The sequence below is a fragment of the Mugil cephalus genome, chromosome 10 (genome assembly GCF_022458985.1).
Source record: "Mugil cephalus isolate CIBA_MC_2020 chromosome 10, CIBA_Mcephalus_1.1, whole genome shotgun sequence".
Classification (NCBI taxonomy): domain Eukaryota; kingdom Metazoa; phylum Chordata; class Actinopteri; order Mugiliformes; family Mugilidae; genus Mugil; species Mugil cephalus.
In genome coordinates this window covers 982,339-1,003,210 of record NC_061779.1, presented here as the reverse complement: position 1 = coordinate 1,003,210, position 20,872 = coordinate 982,339, and the positions used below count along the sequence as shown (strand labels likewise).

Genomic DNA, 20,872 nt, shown 5'->3' with positions numbered 1-20,872 from the left:
AACAGACAAACCACATCTTTCACTGGAGTTCACGCTGGATGGAGCAGGCGACGGCCAATTAGAAAAGGCCATCAGCAGGACCTGATTCAGAGGGTGATGAGAGTTTACAGATGAATTCCTCCATTACTGCAGCTGCAGAGATGTTTGGCTTAAAGCCGGTCAGCTGTGCCTCTGACAGACGAAGGTCGTCTGTGTGAATGTGGAGGTTATTTAGCGGAAAAAAACTCATGTGAATGTAGAAGCCACGATGTTTAGAATCATTTTCGTTAAGTTAACTGATTTATTGCAGCACGAATGACCTGAAAGTGTCAATAAGACATTTAATAAAAATTAGAACCATCTGATTGTTTAAGAGCAGTAGTTGGACAAATAAACATCATAATAAGCTAAGTTGCTACGTCGTTAGCAACCGCTAGTCGACATGAAGCTTTTAAAGAAATGGATTTAATTGAAAAATAATATTATAAATTGTTCTTATTATACATACGAGCAAATAGCTCAAGAAGAAATGACTGAGTAATAGCGAAGTAACAATGCTGCAATAATTGAGGCCACGCCCACTTTTGGGGTGTTCCAAAAAAGTTCAGTATTTCATAAAATGATTCATCAACATAAATTATTAAATACACGATTAAAGAAATGATTTGTGAAATATTTAAAATTTGTTATAAATCATTTTGTATCATATAGTACTTGTATGCATTCACTTCATTTAACTTTAATTTATCCTTTTTACTTCATTTATTTTATGCTATTATCTAATTGTTGGATGTTTTATTTGTTAAAAAACAAATATCTGAACATCTCAAAAATGCAACTAATCTGTTATAACGATTAATTCTTTTTTTTAATAAAAACATATTTGAATAAATATTAAATTTCTCAAATTTATATAATTCACACAATTTGTTCAGCATTTAATGATGATTTATTTATTTTATTTTATTTTTTTTACAAATATTGAACAGTGTGGGGCTTCATTTACTTCCACTTACAGACTTGATTTGTCTCAGACGAACTCTCGACATGAACTCAGATTTCATGCAAAAGTTAAATTCCCAGAAGGAACGATGCACATTTAGGCCACGATTCACGGTAACATCTACCTACAGTTTACACATTTACAACCAGCAACATTCACAAACAGCAGCACATGATCACGACAATCTGACACATTTACAGTATTTACATTTAAATCATTGATCAGATTATTACCAGAGACTATGACCAGGCCAGGAAGAGAACCAAACGCACACTGAAGACACAATGCTGCCCTGTGGTGGCGACATCAAGTAACACAACTACCACTCTACACAGAAACACATGCAGCAGGAAGCAGGCGACATGCAGCTACACTGAGTTCATCAGGAGGAGAGTTGACGTGTGCGTTAGTGTTTGGTCGGACCACTAAAAGACGAGGAGATTCGCTTCCATGGAAGGCACTTTGGACGGACGAGGAATCTCTACGGTTCACAATTCAATAAAAAACATAAAACAACTTTCACTAAACAGGTTGAAAGTGGTGGAAATGGGACTGAAATACACAATGAATGTGTCTGATATGAAGCTACTGTCAGTAGATGGTTGAATTAGTCTAAAATCACTTTTCTATTTCCCTTTTCATACAGAATGAACAAACCTTAAAGCAAACTGTGACATTTAGACTCTAAATTAACAGAAAGGTGAGTTCTTATTGCCTTATATCGGTGTCACACTGCACAGAAACACAGAATGGACGGCATGTAGGATATCTGGGTTTATACTGGACGGTTTCACTTCATAAAGCAGCGCAGGGACGCGTGCATGGACGGAGGAGATACAGATACTGGTTGTGTGGAGTTATTGCTGATACAGGATGAGAGGATGTGGCTACAGGCTGTGACCAGAAAACGCTGATGATGAAGTTTGTGCTGTCAGATAAATGTGGCGTGGAGGCGTTGAAACGATGTCCTCAGACTCACTCTGACGCCATCTTCTCTATGTGTTCGATCAGCAGCTTGTACTGTTCTGTAGAAGAATAAAAAAAAAAAAAAACACAAATAACGTAAGTTTAGCTGCTTAGAAGTTCCCCTGGGTTCCTCTGGTGCCTCTCCCACTATGATGGAGTGATGTTTGTTGGTGGACCACTCCTGTGGAGGGGAACAGTCGTCTTCAATCTGTCTGACTCTCTGTGGATTATTTGTGGCTTCCAGACTCTTTACAGAAGGTTGTGGAACCTTTTATACCATTTATAGAAACTAAACCAGGACCTAACTGTCATCACACTGATGGAAACACGTCTGGACTCATGGACTCTGGTTTAATCTGATCTGATGTAATATTGGCTAATATTTTGGACACAAATAGTCATATAAAAGTTTCCAAAGGCTACAGAAAGAGCTACTGGAACCCACAGTTCCTGTCAGACTGAAACATCTTTTCATAAATTGCCAGCAGGAGGCGACATTGATGCATCAAAAGAAGCTGAACCAAGGTCAGTTAGGTTTATTGAAGACGTTTCCATGTATTCAAACGTTCGGTCTCCTGTGAGGAACCTGAATAAACCGGGCGTTTGTTGGTCGTACCTTCGTTCAGGTTGCCGATGACGGCTTGTTTCTTCAGGAAGTCATTGCAGAGCTTCTTGTTGAGGCCAAATGCCAACATGTTGTGAGTGAACGTCCTGAAAAAACACAAAAAACATAAAAAGGTTTCAACTAAAATCTGCCTATTAACATCCCGGAAGGATTTGGCCTCAGATTAAATTCTAAGGAACTGTAACCCTGGTTTCTAGGAGTGGCCTGACTCTCTGGGCTGTGGGTGTAATGTTACAGTTCAAAGCTTCTTTTAATCAACACGTCAGGACAGAGCACACATAACTTTATTACCTCAATACACAGTAATAAGACGGAGAGTGTCACCCTCTTAATCGTCGCACCATGAATAAACATAGGTAGGAACCAAAATTACTCAATAAGGGCGGAGTCTGACAACAATGACTGATGAACAAAAACCAAAAGTATACGAACAAATCTCCCAAAATATACAAAACAATAGAAAATTGTATAATTATGTGAGATACAGCGTTTTCTGTCCTAATGTCCATTCGTTTTCCTCCTACATTTCTTTCATATTTATTTAATATATTGTCAGTATTTTTAGCATTTTAACTCTTTTCTAAATAGTACCACTATTCTGTAAATACTTACACTGTGTCTGCACTGTAAAGGAGAAGCTCTCCAATCTCGTTATACAGTGTATAATGACAGTAAAGTGCTTTTCTATTCTTTTCTAATACAAACTCAACATATTGTACTTGGACATCCAGAATAAACCGTGATTGAAGTTCATCTTCAAAAACATCCATCGCATAAAACACATCATGGATTAAACCCTCATACCTGAACACTTCAGTCTCCAGGGACCCTAACGAACCAGATCTTACCAACAGAAATCGTACACATGAACATAAAGATCCTGCAAAGTCCTAAAATGATACTGCACAACGGAATACGCAACATAAATCATTTTGATAATCCAAAACTAGTGTGTGCAATAACTAAGGAGGCATCAACATGTCCGCCTCCTCGTCCTTACCCCAGCTGGCCGAAGGCGATGTTCTCGTCAATTTTGGAGCTGTCATCCCTCTCGTCCTGGGTCATGTGACACCACTTCTCCCTGCAGCACAGAAACAAACAAGAGTCAGTTTAAACCTTCAGCTCGTCCACGGAAACAGGCAACGGGCAACAGGCAACGGGCAACAGGTAACGGGCAACAGGCAACAGGCAACAGGCCAGGGCTGGGTGTCGGTATTAAAGAAAGCTTTAACCTTTAAACTTTATTCCTTGGAACTTGTAAAACAACGACATCCATCCCTGAAACTGCTCCCGTTGTCACCAGGTCCAAAAGAAGCGACTCCTTTACACATCACACAACATTAATATCAGCCAGCAGCAAAATAAAAACACAACAAATGATTCACTCACAGAAGAATCATCTTTGTTCATAAGCAGATGATTTGGAACGAGTGTTAGTTCAAGGGACTGAAAATGTTTACATGCCTCGACGAACCAAACACCTTCTAGGAATTATTGACGTATTTGACGGAGTACCCCAAGGCTCTATGCTCGGCCCACTTGTATTCTGTCTTTATAGATACAAATATATATCATTATGCTGATGATACAGCTTTTTACATATACAAAAGTGTGGTGCAAACAAGAGCAAATTAATATAATCTAATAATATAACAGAAGATAACACTTGTATAATGTTGACAATAATGAATTATATCTGAAACCACAGGGTCAAGATCCAGTATTTATAAAACCTGTGTTTTATAAAACAACAGTATATTTCATATGTTACTTTCAATTACATATAAATTTGTATTTAAATGAAATTTAAAACCCCATACATGTTACAACCATATACTATAAATACATTATTAAATAAGTATCAATAACATAGATAAAATTGTTTAAATATAAATTATGCAATTTAAAAATAATCTAAAATAATTAGTTGCTTTAATATATTATTGTTTAATAAATAATATTATTTATTTTATTGCATTAATATCTGATTTGTAATACTGTAAGTCTACACCATATTCAATTAAATAAAAATTAAAAAAAACTAAACTTTATATAAACATTTAAGTCTAGGGTCACTTTACCAGCCCGACTTTATTTCAGAGAATAAAAACAAAAACATTTGATTTATTGTGGATCATTTGTTAACGTAGGACAGAAAACAAACACCTCAACAGACCAAACAGGACGAGACAAATCTCCACGTTTGATTATTTTATATCAGTGTGTGGAGGAAATGAAGAAAGGCCGTAAACAGAGAGAAACATGCAGACAGAGTCCAGGCAGAAGAGTGATGAAGAGTGAGGACATGCAGCAAATGAGCTGAGAGGAGGAAGTAAATAAATAAATAAATAAATAAATAAATACCAGCTGAGACGTTACACAAGCTCTGCTCAGGATGTTAACGTTCACAAATCAACAACAACAACAACAACAACATTCCAGAGTAAGATGATATTTCAGAATCTAGTCTCATCCTCACCAGGAAAATCACCTCCTACGTCTCCATGGACTTGAGCTGATCCTCTAATAATCAGATTAAATCCTCCTGATGGAGGAGGAGGAGGAGGAGGAGGAGGAGGAGGAGGAGGAGGTCCTGGTGGTAGTAGTGGTAACCATGGTAACCGCTACTAATTAATCACCTCCTTAACGAATGAACGTCAGGTTGAGGTGTTTCCAGGAGGAGCAAGAAAAGACTAAGAAGAACCAAAGCTGAAGGAGAACAGAGACGAGGAGACATTCAGGACCAGAGGAGGAGGACACGGAAGAGGAGGACATGGAAGAGGAGGACATGGTAGTTCTTCTCCTTTCACTTTTCCTCCTTCTCTTTCATCCGTCCTCCTCCTCGTTTTATTCTTATTAATTTTCTCCTTCTCTTCCTTCTTCCTCTTTGTTAGCTCCTCCTCCTCCTCATCACTGTCCTCCTCCATCTTCCTCCACCTCCACTTCTTTCTCTGCTCCTCCTTCTTCCTCCTCATTCTCCTTCTCCTCTTTATTCCTTATTTCCCTTTCCCTCCTTCTACTGCTCCTCTTCCTCCTTCTTCTTTTCCTTCTCTCCTTCTCCATCTTTTAACTTTTCTCCCCTCTACTCTTTTTTCCTTTCCCTCATCCCCTTTTTTTAATCTCCTCCTCATCACGTTTCTCCTCCTTGTCCTTCCATCTACTTCTCATCTTCCTCCTTCCTCCTCTTTCACCATCGCCTCTTCTTTACCCTCACTCCTCACTCCTCCTCCTGTATCTGATCACATCCTCTGTCTCCATAGAAACCTACTCTCTACCTCCTCGACTCCTTCCCTCGTGTTTATTTGTATTTATTTTAAATGTCAACAGAAGGACAGACCTCTGGTCTTGGTCTTGGTCCTGCGTCCCCCTGCCCAGCGACGAGGAACAAGGAGACAAAGGGTTTAAAAGTCATCATGCACAAAGAAGGAGAACAACAGTTTATAGAGAAGAGAGAAGAGAGGACAGAGGACAGAGGAGGAGGACAGAGGAGGACGGAGGAGTAGAGCCTACACCACCTTTATTTAAATGAGACAGAGACACTAAAACGTCCTGAGCTGGTCTCAGACTCACCTGGTGGTTGGAGATCGTTTCTTCCTCTCACAGTGGACGGCGTCAAAAAAGGCGGCGTTCCAGAACCGGAGGGAATGCCTGAACCAGGACCAGACAGAGACCGGGTTAGAGACCAGGACCAGACAGAGACCAGGACCAGACAGAGACCGGGTTAGAGACCAGGACCAGACAGAGACCAGGACCAGGACCAGGACCAGGTTAGAGACCAGGTGTGAACAGTGTGTTTACATGCAGAGTTTAATGGAGCTATGCTCTAAAATCTACTTCCAGACTACAGTCCTTGTCCCAGTTTACATGCAGCAGAGAAAATCTAATAACTGTTCTCCTCCTCCACACTAGGGGGCGATATGTGTCTTTTCAGGGGGTTAATACCACGTTAATACGGCCCTTTTCCAGTTGACCCATTACGTGATATTATAAACAAGAGTCGTTCATGTGTCAGAGCGACATTTAAACAATAGTATATTTTTAAATCTCGTATGTGATGTGGAGCAGATAGATGGCGCTGTCCCTCAGGTGGTTCTTCTACCAGCTCTGTTTACCTTCTTCTTCTTCTTCTTCTTTGTATGTTTTTGCTCCAGGGTCAAACGCCAGCGCGTTGTGGAGCATGAACACGTGTTAGTTGTCTGATTAAATGTTTACATGGTGGAAAAAAAACTGAATTCTCCAGCTCTGGTGTCTTAATCGGAAAAAGAGACCTCCGATTTTAGTCGGAGTAACATGTTTACATGCAGTTAAGTTTTCCAATTAGAGTCTGATCAAGGCAATAATTACTTTTATTCACGTCCTTTAAAAAGTACTGAATGTTCTGGGACCATGTGACCTCATTCCTTTGGTTAGTGTCTCCTTCCTTCCTTCCTTCCTTCCTCCCTCCCTTCCTTCCATGTGTCCCTGGTTCTGGTCCAGTGGTAGGTAGAGATCCATCAGAGGCAGCAGCTGATACAATATTCTACTGACCACATGGTGGCGCTGCTGCTCAGATCAGATCTCCAGTTTTCTCATTTTAAGTTAAAGTCTGAACTCGGCTGAACTGACTCCAGACTGTTTTGAACTGGAACACAGATGTTTTTATGTATTTATTTTTTTACACCCGGTCCTATTTCTAACACGTGTGGGTTTGATTTAAAGGTCACAACCCAGAAACATCTGATCCTCTGATCGCGTACGTGTTGTTGTGAGCGTTCTCACCAGATGGGCTGCTGCTTCAGGTGCGTGTACAGGTAAACCTTCTCCCCTTTCTTTTCCTCCGGAGCCTCCGACACTGAGGAGCAAGAGGAAACTTTTAAAAACCACGTTTCACAAAGAAGCAGCGGAGCCTGAAGGAGAAACGTCTCTACCTGGAGACCTGGGCTTCATCTCACGTGGACTTTCTCCGTCACTGAAACAGAGAAACAGAAGGATTAGAGCTGAAACCGTCTCAGAGAGCGTGAATGAAACCGAATGAAACTCACTCGGTCTTAGGAGCCATGGAGCTCCTCAGTTTGCTCTCCAGGCCTCCGAAGAAGCCCTTGACGTCGGTCTTGGACGTGGTCTTCAGGAGGCGCTCGGCGGCGTCTTTCTTCCCCGTGAGCCAAGAGTTCGCCTTGTTCAGGTACGAGTCCAGAGGAAGAGGAGGAGGAGGAAGGAGAGGAAGAGCCCCGCGATCCAGCAGCTCCGAGGGAGACGGGGGACATTTACCTGAAGAAGAAGAGTCCAACGACATCACTTCCTGTCTTCACACGGTCAGATCTTTACTTCTGATGGTAGTTATTACAGGGAGGGAAGGAAGGAAGGAGGGATAGAAGGAAGGAGGGAAGGAGGGAAGGAAGGAAGGAAGGAAGGAAGGAAGGAAGGAAGGAAGGAACGATAGATATATATATCTATACGTGTTCTATCTATAAGGTCTATAGTCTATATACGTGTTATCTATAGTCTATACGTGTTTATAATCTATAACGTGTCTATATCTATAAGGTCTTATCTATACGTGTTATATCTTTACATGTTATATCTATTAGGTCTTTTCTATACGTTTTATATCTATACGTGTTCTATCTATAAGGTCTTATCTATGTATCATATCTCTGTGTGAGCTGTTACCAGTGTAGTAGTAGGTGAAGCACATGGTCATGAGGTTCTTCGCTGGACTGTAGTCGTCCATCTGGTAACATCTGGAAAAAACATCATTCAGTTACAGGACGGACTCAAAGAAACAGCTCCTCCTCGTCCTCCTCCTCCTTCTTCTTAACTTCCTCCTCATCCTCCTCCTCCTCCTCCTCCTCCTCCTTTTCCTCTTCTTCTTCTCCTGCAGCTTATCTTCATCCTTATCCTCCTCATCCTCCCTTTTCTTCTTTTTCTCCCTATTCTCCTCCGTCTTACTCCTTCTCCTCATCCGCTTCCTTTCTACTCATATCATCTTTCTACTCCTCTTCTCCCTCTATCTACCACCTCATTCTCCCTTTTCTCCTCTTCTTTCTTCTCATCCTTCTCTTCTTCTTCCTCTCCATTCCTTCTCGTTTTCCTACTTTTTTCTTCTTCTTTTCCCCAATTAAACCTCACAGCTGATTTACAATGAATATGTTTAGTCGATTTAACTTAAATCATCTTTTCCATTTTAAACTCACTCGAAGAGAACGACTGCAAACGACTGGACCAGGCGGTAGAAAGTGGCTTCGCTCACACATTTGGAGTGACAGCGCTGAAAACACAGGATAAATGTCTCAAATTAAAAGGTTAAACATGTTAATGTGTTTAGAAGAAGCACTCGACTCTCTGGTCTTTTCTTTTCATGTCGTCACCTGAGCGCTGACGTATTTAGCGAACCACTCCCGGCCTTTCCCGTTGTCGCCGCTGCACAGCTCTCCGAAGCGAGCCTTCTCCTCCTGGTCAAAGTCCTCCCTGACAGCAACACAAAAGAAACACACAGAAAATAAACACATGAATCACTGCAGCAGGAAGTTAAGAGTCTCAGTTTGATCTGGACACGAGTGAACAGAGGTCAGAGGTCGTATAGCTGCATAATTAGCTGCATAATTAGATGTATTATTGTATTATTAGGATGAAATGAGGAGGGGAAAGCAGAGGAGGAAAATTAAGAAGATGTAGAAGAGGTGAAAGAGATGGAAGGAGGAGGAGGACAAACATGGAGGAGGAGGGAGAAACAGAAAGAGTGAGAGTGCTGAGTCACTGGAGATAAAACCAGAAGAAAACATCTTGTTCCTAGAGGGCTGACTGGCAGCTATCCAGGAAAGAGGAGGAGGAGGAGAAAGAGGAGGAGGAGGAGGAGGAGGAGGAGGAGGAGGAGGAGGAGGATTTATAAAAGAGGAGTTGTGTTGTGAGGAGCATCGTTGGAGGAGGATCATGTGACGGTCACACTGCTCCACATCGAGGAGCCTCTGACCTGATGTGACGTGAACCCGGCGCCCTGGTCGCCAGGCCGACGCATCAGATAAGAGTCGTCATGGAAACAACCTCCACCGCCTCCGGAAAACACAACTAGTCTGAGGATTTATTCACTTATTTATTCACTTATTTATCCTGAGACGATCTCTGATCTGTGAAAGCATCTTAAAATAAATATGTAAATGAAGTGAAACTTTTTCCTTCCTTCCCTCCTTCCTTGCCTCTTTCCTTCCTTCCTTCCTGACCCTTGACCTTTTGCAAAACCCCGCCCCCAATCAGCCGTTGTCCAATCATACATCCTAGCAACCGTCACTATGTAAACAAGGTCTCTGACAGGCTAAATAGTGAATCGGTGAAGGACACACTCCAGCTAAACCTCTGGAAAATAAACACGCTACATGCGTCTGCTCCAAGCTAAGGCTACAACGGGCTAAAGCCATAGTGATAGCTAGCTCGCTAACGTCAAGCTAGCAAGATGCTAATATACACTTAGACAGACTTTAATGATCCAGAAGGGAAATTATTTGTCACAGTAGCTTCGTGGCAGAACGCAGAGCCTAACTAACGCTAGTTGACTTAATGTTAGCTAACTAGCTAGTTCACGTTAGCTAGCTAACTTTAGCTGTTAAAGAACAGCCTCACCTCACCTCTTCACATCACATCCCACTCCACAGAACTCCGAGGTTCCAAGTGGAATAACATTAGAACTTGTTCACTTAAGTGCAACATTTATTATCACCCACTGTGCAGTCTATAATTATGTCTGTAAATCCCTATAACGCCTTTAATTACTGTTTTCTCAGGTCTGAACTGCAGCGTGTTTATCTAAGTATTTCCATTTGTAGCAACTTGTTTCTGGAGCTCGTGTTTTAATGTCGTGTTTCGTCAGTTTACACCAAAGTTGAACACAACAACTTATTCTTGTTTTAATGGTTGTGCCCGTTGGGTTTGAGGTGGAGGTCACTGTGTTTCTCAGATATTTCTCTGATTGACCGTTGTGCTTTTGCGTATTTTCCCTTTTGTTGCATCATTTTGTTGCATCATTTTGTTGCATCATTTCATATGTTGGATATGTCCCTTCACTGCAAACTGTAACTCCTCTTGCCTCAATCTGGAGGTTATCAAAACTGTGTTGAGACACTGTCCGGTCAAGAAGCTTGACGGGCGGGCAACAGTAACTAAGGGGGCGGGGCTTTCAATTACCTTTAAATCATTACTCTTGTGAATATAAAGTGCTGCTCCTTACTTTCCATTGAACACCTTCTCCACGTAAGCCTTCATGAACGTCCTCCTCTCCACCGCCTCGGCGTCAGCGTCCTCGCCGCTGTGGGCCGACGAAGACGACGACCTCCTCAGTTCCCACATGTGAGAGGGCGGGTCCATGTCGTTCTCGCTGTCCGCCGACTCTGTGGCGTCGCTGTCCCCGTCCTCGGGCTGGTGCTGGTGCTGGTGCTGGTGGTGCTTGGTTGGCGCCATGGGCTCCGGCAGTAAAGGCTGCTGGTGGATTCCCTCTGAAGACACCGGCTCTGGGGAGAAAGCGTCCGAGTGTCCCTGGTGTTGACCCCCGTTCAGACTCAGAGACGTGGCCTGGGAGGACAGGTCAAAGTCTATGAGGTTGTCCACCACCACGCCGTCCATGTTGGAAATGACCGAACGCTGCAGCTTTTAAAAAGCAGTGCTCCACAGGAACATGGAGGGCACCGATGGAGGTTACCGCGGAGGCCACCGTCCGTCTTCAGATTTGATGCTGCAGACCATCTCACCCCCAGGGGGCGCTCACTTCCAGTGAACTCACAAAACCAATGCAATCTGTGGAAGAAGGGAAAGAGAAAGTTAGAACTGTGAATCAACTTTTATTATCGGGTTAAAATTTACCAGGAAAACACATGATGCTCAAGCTCAATTTTCTTTGTAAATAAATAAAAGCAAATCGACCTCCTTGATTTTTTTTTATTTGACCCAGTTTTTTGTGACATCCACATATAAAACAATTCCATGGTCTTCCATCTCTTTGTAGACAGTTGGTTTGTAGTAGGGACGCCAAGTTTGTGTTGCCGCCCTCCAATCTGATACCGATCTTTTAATATTCAGTATCAGCTGATCAGACCAAAGAGATCAAACAATGATTAGAAAACACATCAGAAAGTTCCTCCCCTGACTTTCATCTCTTCTTTCTCATATTCTCCTTGATGCCACCAGGTTTCATTGAGGACGCCTAAGAAGGCATCTTATGTGAACTTGGTAAATCCAGTTATCCCAGAATCCATTTCAAGCATGCTACCATGCTAAGCAAGTAACTCCAGATGCAGCGTTCTGTTTTTTCCTTTGAGGGTTCCCGAGTTGTTCCAAGGCCAGTTGAGTAAATTCTGGGTCCATCCCGGGTTCTACTCCTGGTTTACCTTTGCCCAGAGTAGGCTCCTAGCAGAAATCCTCACCAATGGACGCCCAAACCACTTCAACTGACTCCCTTTGACACAAAAGAGCAGTGGCCCAACTCTGAGCTGACATTCTGAATGTCCTGACTCCCAAGTCCAATTTCATATCGACCTTCATCTTCCAGGTGAGTCCAACTTGTCAAGTCCAAACAGTGAACTCGTTGTTGAAGAACGACCAGGGTGAAAAGAGGCACTTGAGGCCAAAAATATCCTTAAGGCTGTTCCATGAAGAGCGAGGAAATTTGTTCTTTGTTTGGGAGTTATCACAGCTTGTTTTTAACACATCAACCAGGCAGAAAATTAGCATTTGTGCTAATTCCGGCACATTTATTGCCATTGCCATCACATCATAGCCTACCAGTCTGAGCGACTAGTAGGAAGCTGAGCTTTTAATAAGAAAAGTCTGTGGGTAAAACCACCAGGAAGTTGCTTGACCAGAAACTGTTGCCACTATTTTCAGACTTGTACACTGGGGAAACCAAACAGTCCACCCACAAACGCATGGCCCAACACAGGAGACCTTCTCTAAACAGAGGAGGTGGACTGAGATTTAATCTGCCAATTATTTATAATTCAGTCTTGACTTCTATCGCTAAGTTTCAACACCATTCACACCTTAAGCCTCAAAGCTCCCACTGACAATAGCTTTGTTAGAGCTCCATTCATAGGATAAGTAGCTTTAAGCACACAGTCCACACTCTCAACAACAGGTAAGTACCAGCCTTTATGGGAATAGTGGCACCAGTTTCTGGTCAAGCAAGTTTCTGATGGTTTTACCCACAGAGTTTTCCTGTTTAACCCTCAACTTCCCACTAGTTTATCAGAACTGAAGAAGCTACTTGGATGAAATGTCTTCAAGAAATTCTACAAGTCCAGTTGCCTTTGGATTATCATGACCTGGATGACTGAGACACATTTTGTTCTTGCTTACCTCAAATTTCAAAACCAAGGCCAAACATGCACTGGCCACCTCTGGCTGTGTTTTAAGTGAGTGCATTCCTGCAAAATAAATCACGAAGTGCGTTAACTGTAAGTAGGTGAGGCGCAAGAATGCTTGAAAGGTTATTTCCTGTTGTTTCTGATCAGCAAAGATGTTCAGGAGAGCATAAGAGAGATTTTCTGATAGGAAAAGAATCTCTTTCCTCAATCTGATGTCACAAGATGGAGATTTACAGTAAAGAAGGTAAAGAAGCAGCCTTGAGATACCAGAGATGGCCGCCCTGAACCTTCAGATGACGGTTTATTTCTTGTTCCTCGTTATTCTCAAGTCAGCATTTAGAAACGAGCAAATAACAGGAAGCCGAAATCACTGAAACCACAGAGACATGAACTCTTAAACAATCATATCTGATGTGTGGAAACCATTTCCCACAGTAAGTCACTGCCTGCTGCATTTTCTGAACATCGATTGTGTAACTGGCAGAGCTCTGGCGTGGTTTGAAATAAACAGCCCAGTCATAGCTGGGTATCTCACGGCTGCCTCCCACTCAGGGCGTCCTAGGACTCTTCACCCCACCCTGACAGCAGCCCGTCCTTCATCCTGCACTCTGTCCTTCGGCTAATCTGCTTTAGCGTTTGGTCTTCTGGTTGAACAACACACACGTGCTATAACGACGTTAGCTTGAACACACATGGTGAGAGAGCCCCCGGGCCCTTGTTTGGACAGCAGCTCTGGAGATGAGGAGGTTATATAAGACACAACCAAACACACAAAAATAAAACTTATCTCAGCACCTCCTTAAAGTTTGATTTACTACTTCTCAACTGCTGCTGCCTGCAGGAGTCCATGCAATGCTGCATAAAAATTAACAGTTGCGTATGAAGTAAAATTACAGTTTTTGTCAATGGAGTCTGGTGGTTTTGAAGAAAGTCAGTCAACAATCAAGAGTCTTTACTGTCATCACGAGAACATAAAATTCTGCAGATTCACGATTTAAAGGCACACATATAAATAAATAAATACGAAAAATATGAAACACAGCTAGAAAAAAAAAAAAGACACGTACAAACAGGTTCGGTTTCTCTTTGCAGAGGCCGTCTGGGTGCAAGGTGAAGAGGTGATAATGTTCTAAACATAGCATCAGGGCAGCAACAGCATCTGCTTCCTTTCCACAGCATTACTTCTGCAGCTTTGCATGCAACGGATCCAGTTTCCACAAGGAGTTTAAAAGCCCAGAAAGCGTCTCTTAGCTCAGAGTAACATTAAAAAAATAAATAAATAAAAATTGACAAGGCTGTGGGAGGATGTGTTGAGGACTAGGACACTAAAGAAGGCTCCTTCTGTTCTGGCAGATGAGACCAGACCACATTCATCCTCAGGCCACAGATCTGTGATGCTATGGGCAAATAGACTTAAGAACTCTTCTCTTTATGACTTATTTTATTTATTTATCCTGTCATGAAATCATGTTTTTGGTATTTCATGTATTTTGAACTGTTGTTGTTGGACTGCTGGCTACAGAATTAGCCCATTGGGAATAATGAAGAGAACCTTGAACCCTGATAAACTCCAGACTCTTTCATCTTCCTCCTTTCAAACCTCTGTGTCAACTGAACGTCAGTGGAGACCTGAGCTTTCCTTGCTGCCTCCATCCATTTAACACCATTTACACTCTCACCGGATAAAAGAGGTTTTATGGAGCAGCATAAATATCGTAGAAGAAGAAGTGGGAGCAGAATCAGACTGTGTGAACTTCACATCATAAATAAAAGCAGACAAACAGAAGTGGGTGACGAGGTGATGAATTCCAGCTGAGAGTCTGAACACAGTTTGTCCTCAGAGGACGTCGCACAACATGTCTCTGACAGAAGAAAAGCTTAACAAAAGCAACCTGATGCCAAGTAGTACGTTTTTCTTGCCTTCACACATAAACATTTAAGGAGATGTTTGTTTTTTGTGTCCAAGGAGAAGAAGAACACAGAATATATCCTAAAACGAAGACACAATGAACCTCATATCTAATCTAATCTGATGCTAAAGCTAGCACCATTAGCGCTGTTTGTTGTAGTCCATGTTTTACTCGTCTGTGAAATGAACAGTCAGTGTAGTTCAGGCTCATCCAGAGGTCAGAGGTCAACTCCAAACGTCTTCACTGCAGATGTTTTTATGAAATTAGATACTTTATTTGTTCTTGTAACAGAAACATTAATCTCAATTTGAAATTCATGATTAAACAGAATCTTTTCAGTTCCAGTGTCACAGAGCATATGGACACACGCTTTGAGTCGTGCTGGTGATTCTGGACGTGTGAAGTGTTTCCTCGAGGCTTTTATGTCGATGTCGGAGCTGATCCAAGCAGCAGAGCCGTGGTCGGTCGTGATTCCCCACTGAGGACGGATGGCGTCGGGACAATCACCTGCTGGACGGTGGCGTCATTTGGCCCGATTAAAGAGCGCTGTAGCATTTCTGACCAACCAGGTGCTATTCCTGCAGCTAAGATGGGGTGGTTTGTTGGAGACACTGGTCGACATCATCATCACCCTCATCATCCTCATCATCCTCATCACGAGACCCTCGTCATCTTTCGCTTTGATTCACACATGAAAGTCAGCGATGTTGTGCAACGAGGCCCCAGGAAATATCATCCAACACACACAAGCACATTTAAAACTAGAGCATTGTTCATTTATCTCTGCGGCTTTATGAACCTACTGAGGGAAAAGCAAAACAACAAATCAGCTGCTGCTGCTGCTTTAAAGAATATCGAGATTGGGCCGCCCCCTTTCTCTTATCTCAACAAAACCCAGAAACCAAAACCCCAACCTGGGACTTCCCTGACCCACAATCCTTTGGTGTTTGGTGCAATCTGAGAGGCAGAGCTTTTCAGTGGCTCCATTATTTTTTTGTCTACTGGGGCGTCTCAGCCACCAAAACAAAAACCCTTCTTTGTTCTCGAGGTTTCTTATCATGATTCTGTTCCTCAAAGAGCTGGAACTGGACTGACGAGAAGTTCTCCTTCTCTTCCGCGTAATTAGCGCTGGGTTTATTGTTCTAACTGTTCACAGTGTGAATCATCTGTCGGACGTATCTGGAAACTGTGGGGGCTTCAAAATAAAAGGCTAGCAAACAAAATAATGACCAGATAAGAACATGTTCAGAATTAAAAGTAGTTAAATCAGCTACAGTTCAAAAATAAAAGACTGATCTACATGTTGATAATACTTTTTCCTCCAGAATCAAGTTATAGTGTCAACCACAGACCGTATATAAACATGGATGCCACCTCTCCTCTTCCTCTCATTGGCCAAACTGTTGCTATTTTTCCAGGGATACAGGCAGCGCCATCTTGTGATCATCATTATGTCACATCCTCTTCTATAGCGTCAAATAACGAACTAAAACTAAACTTCTAAGAAATTTGCATCATTGTTATATTAACTACCTCTGCACTAAGATGGAGGGGGCGTGGCTTATGACCTGGCTTATGGCTTCACTTCAGAGGAGCAGTTCCAGCCTCCATCTTTATTTCTTTATTTATAACCCATGACTTCAGGCATTTTAATTACTGGATCTTCCAATTTACTACTAAATTCTATTTCCAGCGTCTCGTGGACTTTCTGTGCTTGTTTTTTTGTCTTTTTGTGGTGAGTTTGAATCCTTTTTCTGGCCTTTGTGCCTCTTTGTAGTTATTTTGCATCTTTTGTGTTTCAGGTCTTTTCCCGTTCCAGTTGTTTTAGGTTTTAGTTGAAGTTCTTGCATCCATTTTGACTCCTTTTCCAACCTCTTCTGTTTCCGTGCTTGGTTTTTGTCTCTTTGAAGTCGGTTTGAGTAATTTCGCTGCCATTTGTGTCTCATTGCGGTTATTTTGTCTCGAGTTTTGACGTTTTTCTTTACAGGTGCTTCCCCAACCTTTTGTTTTTGTCTCATATGCAGATTAGAGTCTTTTTCTGATGAACTGTGTCTCGCTGTAGTTTTGTTTTGCATGTCTTCTTGCAGCCGCCTGAGTCTCTTTGTGACCTTCAGTCAGGAAACATTAGTCATGTTTGGGTAAGAGTGCCTCATCTCTGAAAGGTTGAAGAACTTCTAGTTGATGCAGAGGTATTACTTTTTAATCTATATTGGTTCAAACACGCCTCATGATGAAATCCAGGTGGAGTTAGGAAACTGATTCTGATAAGAGTCTGATATCCCGCCAAGTCACAAGTGTTGTTCAGTTTTAGAGTCTACCAAACTGGACTGGATTATCAGAGCGAGGTGTTGGTGCTAAGAGGAACAGAGGAACTTTAATCAGCTTCTATCAACAGGAGTTGGGAACGGCAGCTCTCTGGACGGCTCTAAAACCATAAATCCTCCCTTCCTCCATCCATTTAGTCACATTTACACTCTCGCTGGATAAAAGGGGTTTTTATGGCGCAGCATTATTATCGCATGGAAGAAGTGAAAGTGGTGGCAGAAGCAGATTCTTGTGTAAACTTTCACAGCCACGTATTATAACTGATAGCTGACAAACAGAAGTGGGCGACGAGGTGATGAATCTCAGCTGCACATAAAAATAACACAATATGTCCTTAGAGGACGTTGCACAACGTGCCTCACAGAAGACAGAAGAAAAGGTGAGAGCCAGGTCAACACAGCAATCTGATGCTAATGCTAATGGTAACACGCTGGTTTTCTTAGAGATTGTGTCACTGTGACGCTCAACACAGTGAAGTTCTACTTCACCAGCGCGTTACATTATTTCCCAGGATGCACCTCATTGTGTCTGTCACACTTGACTGATATGTTAGCAAGCTAACATTAGGACACCATAGCTTAAAAACGACCTTGCTAATCACTTTAACCGAGTCAGTACCAGTTAAAGTTAGGATAAAGTTAGCTAGGATAGCTAGCTTAAATATATATGCAAAAAGACTCAAATTAATTAGCATATCGTGTGGCCCTGCATAAAAACGTGGTGGGCTATATTTATTTTCAGCTGCACACGGATCCATTTGTGTCTCCTTGTGGTTGTTTTGTGTCTTATTCTGGTGTTTTTTGTGCTCGTGTTTGTGGTTGTTTAGCGTCTCTCTGCAGCCAGTTCGAGTCTTTGCAGCCTTTTGCATCTCCTTGCAGTTGGTTTGAGATATTTTTGTCTCATTTCAGTTGTTGCTTTTTCAGTCGTTGCGGTTTGAGTTGTGTTGCTCTTCGTTGTAAGCCATATCCAAACCATTGCGTCTTTTTGTGGTTGTTCAGCGTGTCGTTGTCGGCAGTTCAAGACTCTCGTGGCGGTTTTCTTTCTCTGTTGTGCTTCTCTTTGTAGTTATGTTGTTTCTCTGCAGCCATTTTGAGTCCACTACAATCGTTGGTGTCTTTTTTTGTGCTTGGTTTTTGTCTGTGTCCTTTTGTGGCTATTTGTGTGTCATTGTGGTTGTTCTTCTTTGCTTCTCTTTGTGCTGGCTCTGATTTTCTTTGTGGTTGTTTAGCATCGCCTTCAGTCTTTTTTCAGTCTTTAGTGACAGTCTGGTTGTTTTGTGTCTCCTTTTGAGTAATTGTGAGTTATTTTCTAACCTTGGTGTCTTTTTGTGGATGAGTTTCGTCTCTTTTTATTCAGTTTTTGTTTGTTTTTGCAGCCTCTGTGTCTCTTTATGCTTGTGCAAGTCTTCTGTTCTGTTTCAAGTTTTCTCTTTTTAGGTGTATTTGTTGCCTTGCATGTCTTTGCAGGAATTCTGAGTCATTTCCCAACCATGTATAGTTTGGTTTTCTTCATGCTTGTCTGGCATCTCCTTGCAGCATTTTTGAGTCCTTTTACAGCCGTTTGCGTCTCTTTGTAGCTGTTTTATTTCTCGTGTGGTTGTTCTGTCTCTTTTGTTTTTAGTCTTTTCTCTTTCTAGTCGTTTCTCGTGAGTTCGGTTCAAACCTTACAACACTGATTCAGTCACAATGCCCATCAGTACAGTTTAGGCTCATACGGAGGTTAACTCCAAGCCGTCTGTCCTGTGTGTCCAGACAGCGGCCGGAGGGAGGACACAACACAAGATAAGCCCAGAGAGCCTCAACACACCAACAACAAACAGACTACACAAATGAGCTGCTGGAAAAGCTGGGAGGAAGTCGTCCTCCGTGTGCATGTCCAGATAACACCAGCCGGGAGCTGCAGACGCACTAATAATATCACAACAGGGCAATTACAGCAGCAGCACGGAGATTAAGGCTCATTTATGAGAGTTAAGTGGGTGTTTGTGCAAAACCTAAAAACATGTTTCAAATATGACGAATAAAAGCAGAAAACTTTCTCATTAACATAAACAATTACTTATATTTTACGCAAAATAAATGTCTCTCGTTATTACTTCCATCATTAAAATCATTCCTGGTTCACTGATTTCATCCTACTCCCAAAACAAAAAGATACCTTCATGACCATGTCGTGTTTTTATATTGATGTTTCTTTATTTTGTTATTTTAACATAGTGGAAATAAAGTCTAAATTACCAGTAAATCTGGAAACTGTTGCAGCTCATGGGAAGAGAAGGTCACACCAGACTCCATGAAAAAATCGGCTGATTTTATAATTCATTGCTTGTCAGTGAATGTAAACGTCTGACAAACAATAAACTGATCTGGGAACACGTTCTTCATCCCGGTGCAGCTGACAGCGTTTCTCCTTTAAAATATTAACACCGGCCCATTTTAAATGAGCGCAAATGACAAAAGTCTGACTTTAACAATAAACACGACGATAAAAAAAACAAAAAAAACAGCTGGGTGGCTGATAATCATGCCGAATATAAAAGTGTCTAAAATTGTTAATTAAACGTCCTGCGTTCAGTTTTATTTGTTGCGCATTTTTATTCCAGTAAGGAAAGAGAATTAAAATTGCGTTTCCTCTGGATGGGGTTTGGTTTGCGCCGCGTCTCTAGAGACAAAATGGGAACCAAATAAAAAAAAAAAAAAGGAAAAAGAAAGGAGCTCGTTACTTATTTATTTAAATATTATTATTATTATTATTCAAATGAGGCCGGGAGCACTGACAGCTGAGAGGAAGCGGCGCTGAATAAACACGGAGCTGACGTTTCCTGGAAAAGCTGCTCGGGTTTGATTAACTTACAGCCCAAACATGGAGACATTTTTCCGGCTAACTGAGACCCGGAGAACCGGGGAACCCCCTCCTCCATCGGTCAGTCTGCACCGGGGGACGAACACGCACCGACACGGGGTCAAACCGAGAAGCAGCGAAAACAGTGACGAGTCGGAGCCATTCAAACACACAGGACTGCGCCAGTCACAGCAGCATTTTAAAAAGCGTAGAATAAGAACTGGAGCATTCAGGAACATTTACAGAGATGTTTGATGCGGTAGCAGGTGTAGCAGGTGTAGCGGATGTACGTACGTGAACACGTCCCTCCGGTGCCCCTGTCTCCGGTCTCTCCGGTTCACGGTCCTCTCTCGGTGGAAGCTCCTACTCAGCGCTGTGGGCTTGAGCCTAGTGCGCAAGCGCGAACGGGAGCCGAGCACTACCGGGGGTACCCTGTGACGTCAGCAGCCAGCCCAGCCAATCAACGCTCAGGCTTGTCAGTGATTAAAGATGACAACAAAAATATTTTAATTTTAATTTTAAGATTGAGTTTTATGATAAAGTTATTTCGAGGAAGCAACTGGACTATACAGTTTTATTATTATTATTATTATTATTACTATTATTATTATTATTATTATTATTATTATTATTATTATTATCTGATTGATTGACTGAGCTTACTTACTTTAGCAAAATGCAAAATAAATATTTATAATTTCTAATTTAATTTACATACTTGAAAAGGAGGGGGCGGAAGTAAATAAACGTATTAAATCCAACTATTCTTCCTTAAATAATTAATAAATGATGGTTGTAATTTGATTCCCGTCTTTTTTATGTCTACCTTACTTGTCACAAAAAAAACATTTTCTTTTCATTTCTTTTTTTTAAACATATCCCTTATTCTTTGAGTAAA

The 20,872-nt window shown here is 41.9% G+C and overlaps 1 protein-coding gene across 2 annotated transcripts; it reads right to left on the bottom strand.

The window, feature by feature from the left end:
• Window positions 1-916: 916 nt before the first annotated feature.
• kiaa0513 (KIAA0513 ortholog) lies at window positions 917-20,394 on the bottom strand. 2 transcript variants are annotated; one of them, XM_047596556.1, is made up of 13 exons: window positions 20,269-20,394; window positions 10,771-11,333; window positions 8,921-9,020; window positions 8,747-8,820; window positions 8,223-8,293; window positions 7,595-7,820; window positions 7,481-7,521; window positions 7,332-7,404; window positions 6,144-6,221; window positions 5,911-5,940; window positions 3,574-3,654; window positions 2,565-2,659; window positions 917-2,007 (listed from the first exon to the last, which is right to left on the bottom strand). In XM_047596556.1, exons 2-13 carry the CDS (start codon window positions 11,160-11,162, stop codon window positions 1,958-1,960), a joined length of 1,311 nt encoding a protein of 436 aa, XP_047452512.1. In that variant the 5' UTR covers window positions 11,163-11,333; window positions 20,269-20,394; the 3' UTR covers window positions 917-1,957. The 2 variants fall into 2 exon arrangements, with proteins under 2 accessions (XP_047452512.1, XP_047452513.1); XM_047596557.1 differs by lacking the exon at window positions 5,911-5,940.
• Between the last annotated feature and the right edge of the window lie 478 nt (window positions 20,395-20,872).